The sequence below is a fragment of the Ischnura elegans genome, chromosome 1, assembly GCF_921293095.1.
Source record: "Ischnura elegans chromosome 1, ioIscEleg1.1, whole genome shotgun sequence".
NCBI classification, from domain to species: domain Eukaryota; kingdom Metazoa; phylum Arthropoda; class Insecta; order Odonata; family Coenagrionidae; genus Ischnura; species Ischnura elegans.
The window spans coordinates 8,530,701-8,547,323 of NC_060246.1; the positions used below are offsets into that span (position 1 = coordinate 8,530,701).

A 16,623-nucleotide genomic window follows, 5' to 3' on the forward strand; every position below is an offset into this window, starting at 1 on the left:
CAAAGAACTTTGAAATGTAAGAATCAATTAAGAACTTTGCAATTAGCATGTGCTTGCAATAAATATAATAAACCTGGGTGACGTTCTTGACCACCACCATTAAAAACTTTACTTTGGTTGCCATAATTTTCTGATTTTTGGTTTAGAAAAAATTTCATATTTCTGCTTCAAGATTTAACATTTTAAGCATGGAATTACTTGCATCAATATTTTTTGTTGGTGCGTATTACATCATTCCTTTGTAGAGCCTGAGGATATTTAAATAAATGAGCTACATGCTGTTGAAAGATTTATATTCTCATCGACCCCACAAAAAAATAACCTGTATCTCTATTTTAAAAACTGGAATCTAACTCTCATCTTTTCAATGATATGCACACAATGAGTGAGAATGGGGATGCATCTCTTTCCTTTTGCAGTATATTTGAGAAGGAGGGGAGCGTGGGCTCTGGGCAGGGGGTTGGTGGCGTCGGGGGCGGTGGTGGCCTGGAGGGTGGGGGAGGAGAAGGGGGCGGTTGGGGGGTGGAGGCGGTGGAGGAACTCAGGAAGCAGCTGAGGGAAAAAGACCTGGTGCTCACGGACATACGCCTCGAAGCGCTCACCTCTGCTCACCAGCTGCAGTCATTAAAGGACACTGTGATGCGAATGAGGGTGAGTTATAAAAATGCATACTTTGTCTCTATATATGATGAATAAGTGTACATGTTTTATCCTCTGTGGGGCACTTTTCAAAATTTTTCTTCGATTTGAGTTTGAGTTAGCTACTGATTGACCACTGATGAAAAAAATCCAGTTTCCTGTTTGTGTTTTGTTTTCCCTGTTTGCCAGCCTTGGTGTCGACAGACTAAAGTCCTCGCCTGCCAAATAAGATATCATGGGTTTAAGTCCCGCTTGGGTAGTTTTCCCCTCCCAGGGCATGGTTGTTCATGTACATGCATTGTGGAATTTGTTGAATACCCCTATATAAAATGACCAATATGACCTGTATTTGGTGGGTTGGAAGTGAAATAAAATAAATAATGGTGGACTGCAGTCCAGCTACCATGGAAATGCGTGGTTCAGTGGATGGAATGCGGGTAAAACTTTGTCCTACTGGAAGCATTAATTAAAGCATTAATAATTTCTGTGGTAGACACAATACCAGTATTTTTTGCTGTTTGTTTTGGAAATGATTGCATAACTATACATGCTTCAGAAGTTGAACGTTTGACAAAAATGCCACTTAAGTCATTGCTAATTATGTACCAGGAAAATGCTAACTCATGGGACTTGAAAATTTCTAGTAATTTTATTCAGTTAGTTAAAAATTTAGAATGGGTTTTAACTTTAGGTGCTTCAATGTTTGAAGTCATAATTTTTAATGTTCTCCCTGATTTTTCACTCACTCAAGCCGTAAGTAGAATAGAAATATAATAGAAAATGAAATTTATTATTCTGGGACAAGTTTGTCCCTTAGGAGCATATATGGTTATAAATATAATTGAGTCAGATATATTAGAAGAATAAGTAGATTTACATCATCCATCGATTTCACAGAATGCGACTAAATATATGACAGGGTAGAACAAAAAAAATACATATGTATATATAATTATCAGCACGACAAACATATGAACTCATAAATACATCTGATTTTATTGAATGCGACTAAATATATGACAGGGTAGAACAAAAAAAATACTTATGTATATATAATTATCAGCACGACAAATGTATGAACTCATAAATACGTCTGATTTTATTGACTTTAGCATCAGCACCATAATCAGTTAACACTTTGCGTGCCATGGACGTAATATTACGTCTTTCTATTAAGTTGGCATTGCATGTGTGAAGCCGTAATATTTCGCCCGTGCTACTTTTCCAATTACTGCTTAGTGGTTCTGTTTTTTTCAAAAATCAACTGCTCAATGGAAAAAGAGTTCACTTTATGTCTTGAGGAGGAAAAGTCCTCTGTAGCTACCGGTATCCTTATCTTAGGCCACTTTGTGTGAAAATTCTTTTGCAGAAAGAACCGTTCGTTGAGGTTGCAGTGACCCTTTTTGTCATCCAGGATTTGTAATGCTTTGCTTGGAACAATGCTTTTTTATGATTCCCATGTTTTAAATAGCTCAAATTGAGCGTAGTAAAAAAATTATTATGCACGTTATGGCAGTACATCTTATGTTGCAACTTTTTTATTTTTCAAAAACAGTAGGTTTTCATTGTTAAATTGTGTATTTAAAAATTAGCAATAAATGTTATTCAACTCATTCATGAAGAAGAGAAAAGTTAATTTTTACTGAAATATACATCAGTATAAATATATTTTTAGTGCTTATGTTTTAAAAAATGTACGAATTTAGTAAAAATGGCTGGATTTTTCAGTAGGGCTTTAAAATTAGCGGCCAGCACTCAAAGTGTTAACTTTATCATTAGCACAATAATCAGTTAAGTTACAATATTCAATTTACATGTAGCAATATTTCATAATATTTCTTTAAGTAAAGGAAAAGTAATGTGATAACAAGGATATTTTTGATTTCAGAATGAAATGATGAACCTGAAGCAGGACAATGAGCGACTCCAAAGGATAGTCACCACCACCAAGTCGCTCTCGTCGTCTCAAACGTCGCTGCACCGCCTGTCCATGGGCGGGGGGCTCGTGATGGGAGAGTCGGGCCTGGAGAGGAGGTTTAGCTTGGGCGACCCTATATCTGGCTCTGCTGACCCCACCTCCCCACCCCCTCCCCCGCCACCCCCACCCCCCCCAGGACCCTCCTCCTCCCCCTCCTCTCCAGGCTCACCATCCTCCGTGTCCTCCGAGTCTGGACCTCCATCGCCTCCTGCGCCTCTAGGTAACCAGCACTTGCATTTACATTTGATAAAGACACGTTTTTGAATGTACGCCAAAAAAGACTTTTATTTTGGGGTTTTAGTTTTGTCTAGTTAGTTTCAAGGTCTAAGATCTGAATTTTTTCTCAAAATCAGTCAATACATATAGATCACTGCTGTCTAACTCACACATAAATTTTGCACAAATCCTGGCCGAATTTGTTGACAAACATTCTGCTAAAAAACTAATTTCTGCATTCACCAATGGCAGCTAAATTGTTAGCAATTCATATTCATGGAGTATATTTAAAGAGTTTTATATTTTTTATTATGAGAGACTGTTTATGGAGGGAACTTTAGTGCTCAGGCTGCAGTGGTTAATTCTATGTATCCGATTTTAAAAACATTTTGGACATGAAACCCTTAAATAAGTAAAGTGCATAGGTACCTACTTTCCTGCATGCATATTTGATCCCGAGGAAAGTAATTTTTTGGCCCTCACCAATGCTAACTCCAGGAAAGAGTTCATTTTTGAATGATGATTGAGAAGACATTGGAAGAGCTGTTGATTAGATCACAGTTACATATGAAATGAAAATTAATTCAATAAAACTTTCTAAACCTATTTTGGTTAATTTTTATCGGAGGAGGTTTATTGATGTTTAGCTTTCATTTTTTTTGCTTGATTACCTTTGAAAATGTCATTCAAACACTATTTGCACTTTTGCAGAGGTGGTGATGACTGAGCCAGGGGACAAAGATGGAAAGAAAGTGGTCGTGTCTGTGGTGTTGGGTCCAGGTGGTGGCGGTGTGCCCCCAGATGCACCCCTGCCTGATGGAAATATAGTGCAAGCTCAGCGTTTCCACGAATGCAAAATCGCAATTATATCTGTGTCTGGGAAGACAAGATGGGATGCTTTGGATTGCGTTCTACGAAAAGTCTTCAAGGTTAGTTATTGTCTACAAGAGACTTCTTCAATTCATGCACGATATGTTTTTCATTTTCATCATGATATGTTATATGAAAAGTTTTTTATTCATTGCCTACATAAAATACTTTCATTTCAATGGCAAATGAATGGTACATATCCTTCTTTTGTGCATAGTACTTTCAAAATATAAAAAGAATGACTGTGGAATCCCTGAAAAGCTTGGGATTTATTCATACTCACTCACAAGTAATAAAACTTTTTGAATCAGGCCTGTTGTAATCTTATTCTAATTTTCATTCATTTTTGTTGATTGCTGCTTGGTTCAATCATTTCTTGTCCTCCTCATAATATTACTTCATTTTTTAATGGTCTTTTTTTTACCAATTACCTTGGTTGCATGTTTTTTATTTGATGCTTATAATTAGCCCCTTCCTTAGTCATTGCTTCCCCTTTCAAAATGCTCAGCTCCTCCTTGTCATGCACTAGGATTGCCTTCAGAAGATTGACCCTGGATCCAGCCTCGGTCTGAGCGCAGACTCAGTCTGGAGTTATGAGGTTGGTGAGCTGGGCGAAGTGGAGGCATCTTTGCTGGCGGCTCCTCCTCCCCCTCCAGCCCCGTCGTCTGCCTCCTCTACGCCCCCTCCGTCGGCAGGGCCTACCTCAAATGGCAATTCAGAATCAGCAGGTGACTATGCCTTAACTTACTCTTTGTAGGATTCACATTAGAGTCTTATTGTCAGTAGGTGCTTCTGATTATGAAGTTTACCATTCCATATTATATTTATGGTCACGAACTGATTCATGTCAATGAGGGACCAATGGAGTATATATACCAATGAACAATAAGTGGTATTCAAATGCCTCAATTATATATTCAATTTTTATATGTTTGGCATTGGAGTTTGAAGTTTTAACTAAATCAATCGTGCTGGACATTTATTTATTTTTTTACATTTTAAAGTCAATGTCTGTAATTTTTTTGTCTTAAATTGGAAATATGGTAACCAAAATATATTCTCGGCTGTTATATAGTTCCTGATTATTTCTGAAATTTGTCCAGAAGCTTTTTGGCATAAGAGTTTTTTAAGCAAAAGACTTTCTTGACACCCATTTCTTAAAATGATTTTGGTTCCTTGAGAAAATATTCAGAATGAAATGAAATATTTCAGATCTTATAAGAAGCAAGTCTATCACATTATAAATTGTTTGATCCATGTATTTTCATTAGATTTAGGCACTCCAAACTCGGGTGCTACATTCTCCCCTGGGCTCATGAGAGGTGTTGGACTGCCTGAGTTGCTTCCCTATGGCTATCTCGTCGGAGACTCCACAACAGTGCGCATACACTTGAAAGGTGCTAGGCAAGGAGGCTCTGTTGATGCTTTGGCATTTGACACCCTCATCCCAAAGGCTATTGCCCATAGGTAAGGAATATATTGTACATACTTATGCCTCGTTGGATATGAAATATAACGTGTTTGGATGATACTTAATAATAAAGGAAATAAAAGAATAAAACTTCCAAAGTTATTCTTTTGTTTCCAATATGGAGAGGTTTCACATAGTCAAGCCTGAAGTTATCAATTATAATTTTATTTTAATAATGCATAAGTATTTTTATCCAACTCTAGCCAGTCATTAGCAGCAATAAAAATAAAGCAAACTGAGAGAATTTCACTAAATATGAGGAAAATGTTAACAATTAGAATACTCTAACAAGGGGAGTGTCCAGTGGCACCGACTCCATGGGGCTTGAGGGGGGCCGAGCCCCCTCAAAATTTTTTATGGCAGAGGAAAAGACAGGCTTGTAAATTTTTCCAGAGTGTCGTGTTATCAAGAGTTGAATTTTCAGGGTTCTAATGTTGATCTTATGACTTTAAAATGCTAAAAAACTTTAAAACTCGTATTTATAAAATTTCCTGGGGCAAGACCCACTCGTACTCACACGTATGGGCCCCCCCAATATTTTTTATGAGCCGGCATCCCTGGGAGTGTCTAAGATTTCAATCTAACTTTGTGCTGTTGTAGTCCTTTGGGAGCTGTCTATGTATCACCCCATATGTATTCACAGGTCTAATGTATCCCCTTAGAAACGGGCCCCAATCAAGAATGATAGGCTGCCCTGGTTATGGTGAACCACTCCTCACCAGAGTTCTCAGGATCGATTCTCAGAGTCGACGCTTTCTTTCATAATTCGTTTTGGCTTTTCACTTTACAGAAGCCTGATATTCATCAGTATTTCCATGATAATCGCTGAAAATTTTGTTTTTCTGTGTAGAAATCTTTTTCTGCAATACCGCAGGGTCTGCTGTTCTTCCATTTTTTCACACGGATGCCTAGTTTCATAAATATTATATTTCGGTGTCGCAAAACGAAGCATTTGTACGTTGTGCATGCATTTCGTTTCCTTTTACCTTGCAATATGGACTCATATTCTTCCAATTCGAGCCTAATTTTTGGAATTGAATTACTTCATTACGTGAAATTTCAGCACTGTACCCATTAGTAAAGAAGAGTGATAACAGGAAAGCTATATGTTTTACGCATAAGTATTGTCAATTCTCTTTTGGGGAGAGGGAAAAGCAAAAGTTAACAACAAAATGCTTCTGGGGAGCCTCTAGTGAAATTCTCTCAGTTTGCTTTATTTTTATTGCTGCTAATGACTGGCTAGAATTGGATAAAAATATCTATGCATTATTAAAATAATTTTAACTGATAACTTCAGGCTTGACTATGTGAAACTTCTCCATATTGGAAACAAAAGAATAACTTGTGAAGTTTCAAGAATAAAATTATTAATTTTATTCTTAAAACTTCACTTCAGTTTAATAAAATTATTATGTTCTGATGAATCATGTCTTAAATGAGTAGGTATTGATTATCATGATATGAAAACTAATATGTATAAGCAACTCAAAATGGCTTTCATGAATTAATAGCTGCTGATGGACTGTATAGTTTCTGTGATTCTGCCTGTTATTTAAACTCTGAAAAAGCTCTTCTCTTACTCCCAGGTATGTTTCTTTGCTGAGTGAGCATAGAAGAATAATTCTGTGTGGTCCTAGTGGCACAGGGAAATCTCACCTGGCTCACAAGCTAGCTCAGTTTTTGGTGCTTAGGAATGGATTTGAAAAAATTATTCCAGGCGACAAGGCTGTTGAATCAATGCTATCTCAAGCTATTGCAACCTTCAAGTAAGTGAATCTGTTCTTTTAAATTAGATTGGTCAAAAATTGTTAACTGCATGCACTTGTGGATGGATTTGGAAAACTTGTCCATGATTTAAAACATCTTAAGTGTGATCCACTGTTTCCATATTTTAGCGTCGACCATAAGAGCAGCAAAGAGCTTCGTCAGTACCTGGCTAATGTTGCTGAAAAATGTGAAACGTCTGGAGAAAATGGTCAGCCTGGTTCAGGCAATGGTTCATCTCCAAATCTACCAAAAGTTATTATTTTGGATAACCTCCACCACGCAGGCTCATTAGGAGAAGTGTTTAATGGGTTTCTGAATGCAGCGTATGCGAGGTGCCCCTTCATTATCGGAACCATGAATCAAGCAACTTGCTCAACCACAAACCTCCAACTGCACCACAACTTCAGGTGAGCATCAGGCTATTTTTTTAAATGTCATTACTCTAAGTTAAATACTGTTATTTCAAATTAGAGCGGCAAAAATTTGTAAAGCTGTTCATTCTTTGAATACCATTGCCCTCTGTAATGTATTCTCCAAGGGTTTAGTGTAGTGATCCCATAAAAAATGCTCTCAATTTTCCATATTGGTCATCATAACCAAAAAATGGTGTACATATATATATATAACTATTGTTTTTAACAATGCACATTTGGTTGCCGTGGCAACGTTATAGCTTTTCTTGAGGGGGGTCGGGTTGTTGTTGTGGCTAGAGTGTTGGCTTTCCACCCAGTAGGTCTGGGTTCAAATCCCGGCAGTGGCAGAGAATTTTCATAGACTGCCCGATCGCTGCTTGAATGTTGTGTGGTGGATGTTTCAAGCGCAACACTCTGTCCATCGGATGGGACGTTAAGCCGTGGTCCCCTTGGCGCCTTTGGTTAAGAGCAGGCTAATGCCGATGCTGGGATTCTCTCCACCCTTCCTTCCATACCCTTCCCTCATGGCGCAAATGACCTCAGCTGTCGGTCACCTCCTCCAAATACCATACTCATTTTTCTCAAATCAAATAAATCATTGTCATCACTGGTCAACAATCCTATGATTGGTTTGTACGTCATCCAATCTCTCTCCTCTCTCTATCCAATCTCTAGCATTTGTATGATCTAGAGAAGCTCTCCACATCTCTAGACCATACAAATGCTAGTTTAAAAACATACCGAGTTGATGAGGCCATTTGGTCTGGTGGGCAAAATGTACAAGAGCCAAATTTGGAGGAGCAAGTATTATTGTAGCAGTATATTTTTCTCTCGTTTTTGTTGTCTCTCTAAATTCATGGATCTCTCACAAATTCCATTTCCAGATGGGTCCTCTGTGCCAACCATATGGAACCTGTGAAAGGATTCCTTGGTAGGTTTTTACGTCGCCGACTGATGGATGCTGAAGTGGCTCTTGGATTGCACATGCCCAGACTAGCGTCGATATTTCATTGGCTCCCAAGAGTGTGGGCTCATCTTAATCGTTTCCTTGAAGCTCATTCTTCTTCGGATGTCACCATCGGTAAGTATTTTTCATCTCCAGGAAGTTGATCTTCTTTCTGTATTTTGCTCATTTTTCCTGTAAGTAATGTTGCTAATTGTGACAAGTCTGAAATGTATGAATGGAAAATGAATATTTTTGTGAACAGCTGGTGAAGCCAATATGAAAAATACATTTCACTTTTTAATGTTATGTAATATTTATTTTTTTGGTAGTATTGTTGTGGTTGTGGTATTTGAGAGTTGTGCTCTGATCGTCATAAGTAGATGTTCTTAATAAAATGCTAACCTAACTTCATATTCATAAAAACTGAGAAATATAAACTGTAATCCAAATCCATTTGCCAAATTTGTCGCTTTATATTATTTGCTGACATTTTAAAAATGTTCTAGATTAAATTTTTCTCAGCATCATTTTGTCGTGCTCATTCACAGGGCCAAGGCTGTTCCTGTCCTGCCCACCTGATGTGGCTGGTTCACAGGTGTGGTTCACTGATCTCTGGAACTACTCTGTGGTCCCCTATCTCCTGGAAGCAGTCCGAGAAGGCCTGCAACTGTATGGGAGGCGTGCTCCGACGTGGGAGGATCCAGCCGCATTCATTGCACACTCGTACCCATGGCAACGTGGCCAGCACCAGCAGAAGGCACCAGACAATGGTGCTTCAGCCGAAACCGCCAGTGAGGGTGGTAGAGTGCACGCTCCTGTCCCACATCCAGGCTCCGACTCATTGTTGAGGTCAGTTTTGGTTTCCTGATTTTAGTGCTGGCCCCGCTCCGACTGGCCGTTGGTCGGCCATGACGGTGGCAGGGTTAAATCCTTGTGAGTCTAACCGAAGGTCACGTGCTTGAGTCCTGCCTGGACTAGGGTGTTGTTAAGTGTGTTGTTGTGTTATCAAAATGTATTACAATGACTGTTATTGAGTGGCAGGTGTTTGGAGAAGGTGAACGACAGCTAAGGTTATTTGCACCTTGAGGGAAGTGTAGAGAGAAATCAGGCATCAGCATTAGCTTGTTCTTAATGAAAGGCACCAAGGGAACTGCGGCTTAACGTTCTATCTGACGGACTGCAAGTTGCACTGAAATGTTCTACACACAAGCGGGGATCGGGCAGTCTCTGAAAAATCTTGGCCACTGCCTTGGATTTGAACATGGGCTGAGAGGGTGTGAAGCCAGCATTGGTTATTGGGGACATTTGTGTTTATTCGAGCTGTTAATATTATATATCAGGGCCTCTGAGAAACTTAGATGGAGCTGGAGTAAACTGATTTTATGCGGAAATGGAATTGATCTTCATCCTAAGGTAGGCCGTTGAGCTATCTTATGCCGTATTCACTTTATCTTTGTGAGTGTGGACAACCACATGAAACCTTTGAAAGGATTTCTCGGTAGATGTTAATGCCGCAGACTAATGGATTCTGAAGTGGCTCTTGGCTTCACATGCCTTGACTGGCATCACCCATTGGTTCTAAGGGGGTGTGGACTCATCCAAATCATTTTCTGGCAGCTCATTGTTCATCAGATGTCAACATTGGAAAATATTTTTGTATCCAGAACATATTTATTATTTCTGTATTTTTATTATCTTTTTCCTTTAATTGACGTTGCTAATTGCAATGCGATTAGAAGATGGAGTTTGTTGAAAGTGTTATTCTGCCTGAATGGAATTCAGGTGGGAGAGAGCCTTTTGAGAGAGCCTGGGCACTTGCTTTGCTGATGGAGGGCACCCAGCAAGAGGGAGCAAATTTAACATCCCTAAATGCACACAGGAACCCCTGTATGATTGTTGCACGCCATTGCATCTGTTGTGGAGGAAAGGGATGCTGTATTTGTTGCAATTGATGTTCTTTGCACACATCTTAATCAACGAAAGACAATGTAGAACTGCGAGAGACAATCTGTGCAATGAAAGGTACAGTGATACGCAAGACAAAAGAAGAACTGACATCCCAGTACTGCTGCGCAGGGGAAACACTCCCAGGCACACAAAGTAGTACCGTCATGCAGCTAAAAGATTTTGCATTTTAATGTAGCATGTAACTCTCTCTGTTGTGTTGATCACCTTCGATGAAAGGTGGGGGAGAACAAAGCCACTGGCATGCAAAGCTTTTTGGAGTGCATTACAGAGTTGGGAGTGGCGAGTTTATTCCCTCATAAACTGTCATATAATAGGGAAATTGCATACTTTTTATAAACAGTATGCTGATATACTACAGTAAACACTTAGTACAGCAATATACTTTTTTCCGCTTAAAATTCAGTTTATACCCTAGAAAATGACTCCCAAAAGTCGCCCGAGTTTCGCGGGCTATAAAATACCGCCCCCACTAATCTTTGGCTGTGACGTCATAGTTCAGTACGAGTCCAAGATCCAAGCCCAGTAACTGCAGGTTTGGAAGAGCCACGTTGCGTTTAAAGGAGAACATGGGTGAAATAAGGAAAACATACAAGTGGTGCATTGTTCCTCTGTGCAATAACACCCCAGAAAAAAAATTCGTCTGCATTCCCACGGAGGAAATTAGAAGAAAAGCCTCGATGCATGCCGTCTGTCGGGATGAGCGTTTCGGAAAAATAAGAGTATGATAAACGGAATGATAAACCCGTGTGCTATTTGAGCGAAGATAACTTTAATATTAATAATATTTCCATATTTCATTGACTGAATAACTTGAAACATAGATTATTCGATAATTCGGCCGCCGTAGAATAAAAACTCAACTTCCGAACAAAAATCGAGATAGGTGTTTCTCGATGGTTACGATCGTTACGATGGACTCAAATTATTAAGGCACTTGTCAAATTTCAGTTACGGAAGGACATAGAAAATTCCATGATGTTTAAAATCAAGGGAGGAAATATGAAAATATATAGAGCAACGTTGATCCTCATGCATTCGAGTGCCAGCCAAGAAGACAGCGTTTTCTTCTACTGTCGGCGTCAAAATGATGTGCCGCTGTATTTTGCAAATTTATATCCTGGCTTCACTACATGCTATAATAATGAACTATACGTCATTTTAAAGGAAATTTTATCCTAAATTCTGATTTATTTTATTACAAAAAAAAATGAAAAATGTAGACACGATCAGTGCAATAAATGACTCCGCGCACCGAAAAATTAGCCGTTTTGTCAACTTCATGAACTTTGCAACTCAACCTAAGGAAAACTACTACGTTTACAGCACTCATCTTCCACATTAATTTACACTCATCAGTGCGGATTAATAAAATGGCTTTTGGGAATTTTTCGAACTTATATTTTGTTATAAATTAATGAAAATATTTAAACATTATCTTGTCCCATGGTTTACCCCGAAAGATAAAGGAAGTTGTAGATGGAAAAAGAATGGAATCCAGAGGTGGTCACAAAAAATGAATCGCAGCATTCTTTGATTTTATTCTACGCCGTTGCTTGCTTTTCAAAAAAAAAGTTGAGTCACAAGAGGAATGTTCCGCTGCCTTTGATTTGGAAACTATGGAGATAAGAATGGACATGTGTGGATCAGCAATTTCCATTTAGTTGGTTGTCAGGATAAACCAAGGATCCATTTAAAGGTTGTCAGGCCATCGTATAAAGATAGGACTGATGTGCACCACAGGGGAAATGGTGTGTTTGAGGGAAAGTCAAACCCAAAGTTGCCCAAAGAATGCGCAGTTTTATGTTGCTCTTTCCCCAGTTAAAACCAAATAGAAATTGGATTGGGATGATATTTTCACCACGGGTTCCAGTGATAGTGAGAGTGCAGGTGATCACGGTCATCGTCGAAAGTCATCCCTCTAGGATTTCCGATACGGAATTTTTAAGTGACAACCGATCGCAATGACGATGAGCTCGCCTTTAGAGTAGGTTTCAGATATATCGTGAGAAAAGCTCCCAAAATGTATTAAAGACTCTGTTTGGAAAACATGCACATTTTAATGCTAATTTAGGAAGTATTTCATTTCAAAAGTAACTTATTAACACCTGAAGACGTTGTGTTTATTATATTGATCGAAGTGCGATTGACCGATTCTTTCTGCAGAATAGGAAGTGGCTTCGGGGTTTTTAGTCACAAGATGGTAGATTGTGTTGGAAGTTCGTCTATATTATCGCTACTTAATTGAAACATTGATAGTCTGGCTTCCTCAGAGCTTCCTGTCGCCCTCCAGGCAAGGTATTTTTAAGTTGAAAGTATCATCGACAGCTTCGAGGTGGAAATAAGTTCACCATAAGACTCTACCGGACTGCCAAAAGAATACACATTTCACATGAGTATACGCTTTCGCCAATATTATACGCAAGTCTCACTTTGTTATGAACTATAAAACATTACAGATGCACATCAGCTACCTTTCCATTTCTCGGCATCGACTTTCCGAGCCGACGAAGTATACAGTTTCACTAAAATACCCTGTTATCATGATGGAATCAGTAACAGGAAGCTTGCTAGGATCAGCGTAAGAATAACCATATGCCTTCATCTTTACGCAATCTATCGCTTTCAATGGAGGAGAAATAGATCACATAATAGCCCTGAAGTCACAATGAACAACTCCGATACGTCTGCACTTCAATAAATGAATCATAACCACGCCGTCGCATGTATTCAATTATGCAACCTATACTATGGCCGTACCGCCGTGCCTCGTACTGAACTATGACGTCACTTTTCTACCAGCCAATCATCGGGCGTTTTCGCTTCTCACTTGAATTTGAAAATTTTCGTGAACTTTGATGCATTAAATATCGCAAACCACGTCATAAAATAATAAAAAAAACTTTCACCGAGGTATGCAAACATATATTTTTATATAATTTTGGGGCTATTGATTATATCTGAAATATATGCAAGTTCCCTATTGTGGGTCCAGTAAGCTGAAAAAATGGATAGTGTCATTTTGTTGTAGAGATCGTCTTGGGAATGTATGCAGCACTGCTAAATACAGCAATAAGAGGGAACGCTCAAAATACAAAATTTGGTTTTCGTTATTTAAAACCAAAAAGATATAAATGAAAAACACGCAATCCAATTATCTGACCTCAAATTCAATTTATTACCGAAAAAAATATCTTTGAAAGTCCACAGGGAACATCGGTCACGCCAATGACGCATAACGTATTTCTATTGGTTGACGCTGCGTGACGTGTGAACCTCATGAATGTTGCATGAGAAACGCTTGAAGAAGCCTTAAACACATTAGGTTTGTGGAAATAGTGGCCAAAAGTTTATCATCATGGCGTAACAAAATGTTAATTTTGTTCTGTCTGATTCCCGAAATATACTGACATTATCAATAGAGGCTCTGAACATTTTTTGCCTCAAAACTAATCATTTCATTGAAATGAAACTTTTTTATGATGAAATGTTTACAGTTTTGGGTGAGGCATCATGGCAATTGTACAGGATGCTTTAATTTGTGGACATACCATTTTCAAATCCTCTACTTACTACAGTGCAACCTCGATATAACGACACCCAACGGTGCACTAATTAACACTCGCTATAGCGAATTGTCGCTTTACCGGAGGTGGAGCAAATAATAGCCAATATACCTGTTGCGAACAGATATACAGGAACAGGAGTGGTGCGGCGACAGATAAACATCTATCCGATAAACGTAAGCATAAATCCAGACGAAAGGCGATGTTTATTTGCATCACTAAATTTCCTTACTCAAATAACGGCTAACTATTCAAACAATTTATAAGCGCCGCACTGAATAAAAATCATGCAAAGCATTGCTTCGTCAATCATTATATTTATCGAACGACAGTTTACCACATAAATTTGAGACTGAGCACTCCATTAACTTCATTTCTAACAGATCGCTAGCAATTACAGAGGTTAAGGAGTCTTGATGAAAGTCTTCCGGCGGTGAAACCCTCGCTATGGCGAGAGCCAACACCGAAAGGGTCTCGTAAAAACGAATTTTTTAACACGCTTATTATAGGGTCAATTGACGGTGCATCGGCTACCTCTCGTAATAGCGGGGGTGTCGCTATAGCCCGTACTCGCTTTAACGAGGTTCCACTGTACTGCTTTTTAGCTACCGCATGTAAATTATAAATTAAAAGAACAATTCATCACAATCAATTTCTTTACCCTACCAGCTGTTTTCTTGCCTTCTGATGGGAGGAAATTTGGGGCTCTCTCTGTTTCTTTTAGGATTAGTGGTCAAATTTTGTTGGAAAAGCATTTTTTATAGCAGAGGCCTCGCTTTGGTCAACTGTGTTCCTGATAATTCTGATTCAAGTATGCCGGGACTAGCCATGATGATAACTTTTAGGGGAGTCCCTGCAATGCACATATTTTGCAAAAATCCACAGTGAAAAAAATCATTCACCTTGACTGGGATTCGAACCTGGATCCCTAGATTTTCGGCCGAGTGCCAGTAAAGCCAGAACTTTGACCAGCGATAGAGTGCTCTTGACTGATTTAAGTATCTGCTCATGCCCACTTGATTTGCCCACACCCATTCACTCAGCCACAATTCTAAATTGAACCACGTGTATCAGCTGGGGATCTATTTCAAGGCAAACTGCTTTTATGTGGGTCTTCATTTGTAAGATGGCTACTTTAGTGAGCTTTAGAGTGAGATGCTTTTAATTTCATATAAAAAATAATCATAGTGGGACCTGTTTGCCCTTGTTGTAATCACAACCACCTCTTAATTGTATCATCTCTATGTTATAATAATTTTGTGCAGTTGAATGAAGTTAGCATCATCATGAAAAGTAGTAATGTGTACTTTTTATGCAAAAGGAAGCAAGGGCTCGATGTCCTATCTGACACACAGAGCGTAGCTCTTGAGCACTGAAACACAAATCACGCAGCCTCTAGAAAATCATGGCCACGCCTAGGATTTGAACGCGGGCCCACGGGGTGTGAAGCCAATATGTATTGGTTATTGGGGGAACCGTGCTTTTGAATTGGAGTGAATGAAATACATATCCTTTATTAGGATACTCAAAACGGAGAAACTAATGCATCTTGCTCCCCTATAGGTTACGCCCAGAGGACGTTGGCTATGATCTTCAGGCTCCAGTCGTCACTGGCAACGGAGGGAAAGGAGGCAATGGATCCAAGGGAGGAGAGGAGGAAGGCGATCCCCTCGTGAGTGCATTGTCATTTTCAACCGCTTGATTCGATGCAATTTTTGGTATACATGCGTACTTGCAGATGTTTCTCTTTATACAGCTGTTGATGTTAGAAATATTCTTGTCCAATTCCTCATCACAAATGAAATTAAGCTCAAATTCTAAAAGTTTTCTCGTTCCATGAGAGGTCAAATATCCTTAATTTTTACTAATTGAGGAACTTCCCTTTTTATCTTCATCGTATTTTAATTCAAAATTTTTAACCTATGCTGTTTTTCACAGAAGTTCCTACCAACCAGATTCAATGTTGGAAATACAATTGGTTAATTAGTGACCAATTTAAATGGAGTGACTAAAAAAACCTTTCCAAAAATCATGACTGCCTGTAAAAAGTTGATTGTGAAAGAATTGAATGGGAATAATGAAAATCAGTTCTAACAGTTTTGCTCAGCTCCTGTAACTTTCATTATTTATTGTGTAAGAATTGGAATTTTTCTTTATTCAGTTTTTCTTTTCAGCCTGGAAAGCATAGAAAACCACTAATAAGATTAACATTTCTTCAATTTTCTTTGTTTTGCTTGTAAAATTTTTAAAATGGCATTTGACTTTGTCTCATCTCTGTGGCAATGTCATTGTATGTATAATGATGTGAGAATGATGCAATGAGTGGATGTTTTCACAATACAACAGTTTAACCTTTTCCCTTCTAAATATGCGTCTGGACGTTTCATGGTCTGGGAGATGAAAGCATCAAATTTTTGTCGTAGATTATCCTGCGCAGGTGAACAAATACCAAATATGTGTATATGTCTCCTAGCTCTCCCCCTTTTATGATGGTCACGTGTAAGGGATGTCTTTGTTTCGTGACCCAACACTGCGGGACTTAGGCTTTACCCTCAAAATCTGGGAGCAGGTACCCGGACCCCTTGTCTTATATTACCCCTCTTAGCGGTGAGGGACCGTGGCCATACAATTGTGCATCCAGTCATTTTGCGAAATAAATATTTGTTCCTCTCTCGGAAAATATAAACTAATAATTGAATTATTTGTCTTTTGAGCAGTGTTTGCAATTTTTAAACGAAATTCTACGATAAGTATTAACTTATATCTCGATTTCAGTATAAACATCAACATGG

General features: G+C 38.8%; 1 protein-coding gene across 1 annotated transcript in view; it reads left to right on the forward strand.

Annotated features, from left to right (window-relative positions):
- LOC124154268 (protein sickie) overlaps positions 1 to 16,623 on the forward strand; it is a 1,153,386-nt gene that overhangs the window by 1,133,295 nt on the left and 3,468 nt on the right. The window contains exons 32-41 of the mRNA XM_046527895.1: positions 420 to 651; positions 2,528 to 2,837; positions 3,545 to 3,762; positions 4,233 to 4,431; positions 4,975 to 5,170; positions 6,761 to 6,940; positions 7,070 to 7,348; positions 8,239 to 8,435; positions 8,849 to 9,149; positions 15,395 to 15,503. Of these exons, the coding sequence (XP_046383851.1) occupies positions 420 to 651; positions 2,528 to 2,837; positions 3,545 to 3,762; positions 4,233 to 4,431; positions 4,975 to 5,170; positions 6,761 to 6,940; positions 7,070 to 7,348; positions 8,239 to 8,435; positions 8,849 to 9,149; positions 15,395 to 15,503 (2,221 nt within the window). The remainder of the gene's footprint in view (positions 1 to 419; positions 652 to 2,527; positions 2,838 to 3,544; positions 3,763 to 4,232; positions 4,432 to 4,974; positions 5,171 to 6,760; positions 6,941 to 7,069; positions 7,349 to 8,238; positions 8,436 to 8,848; positions 9,150 to 15,394; positions 15,504 to 16,623) is intronic.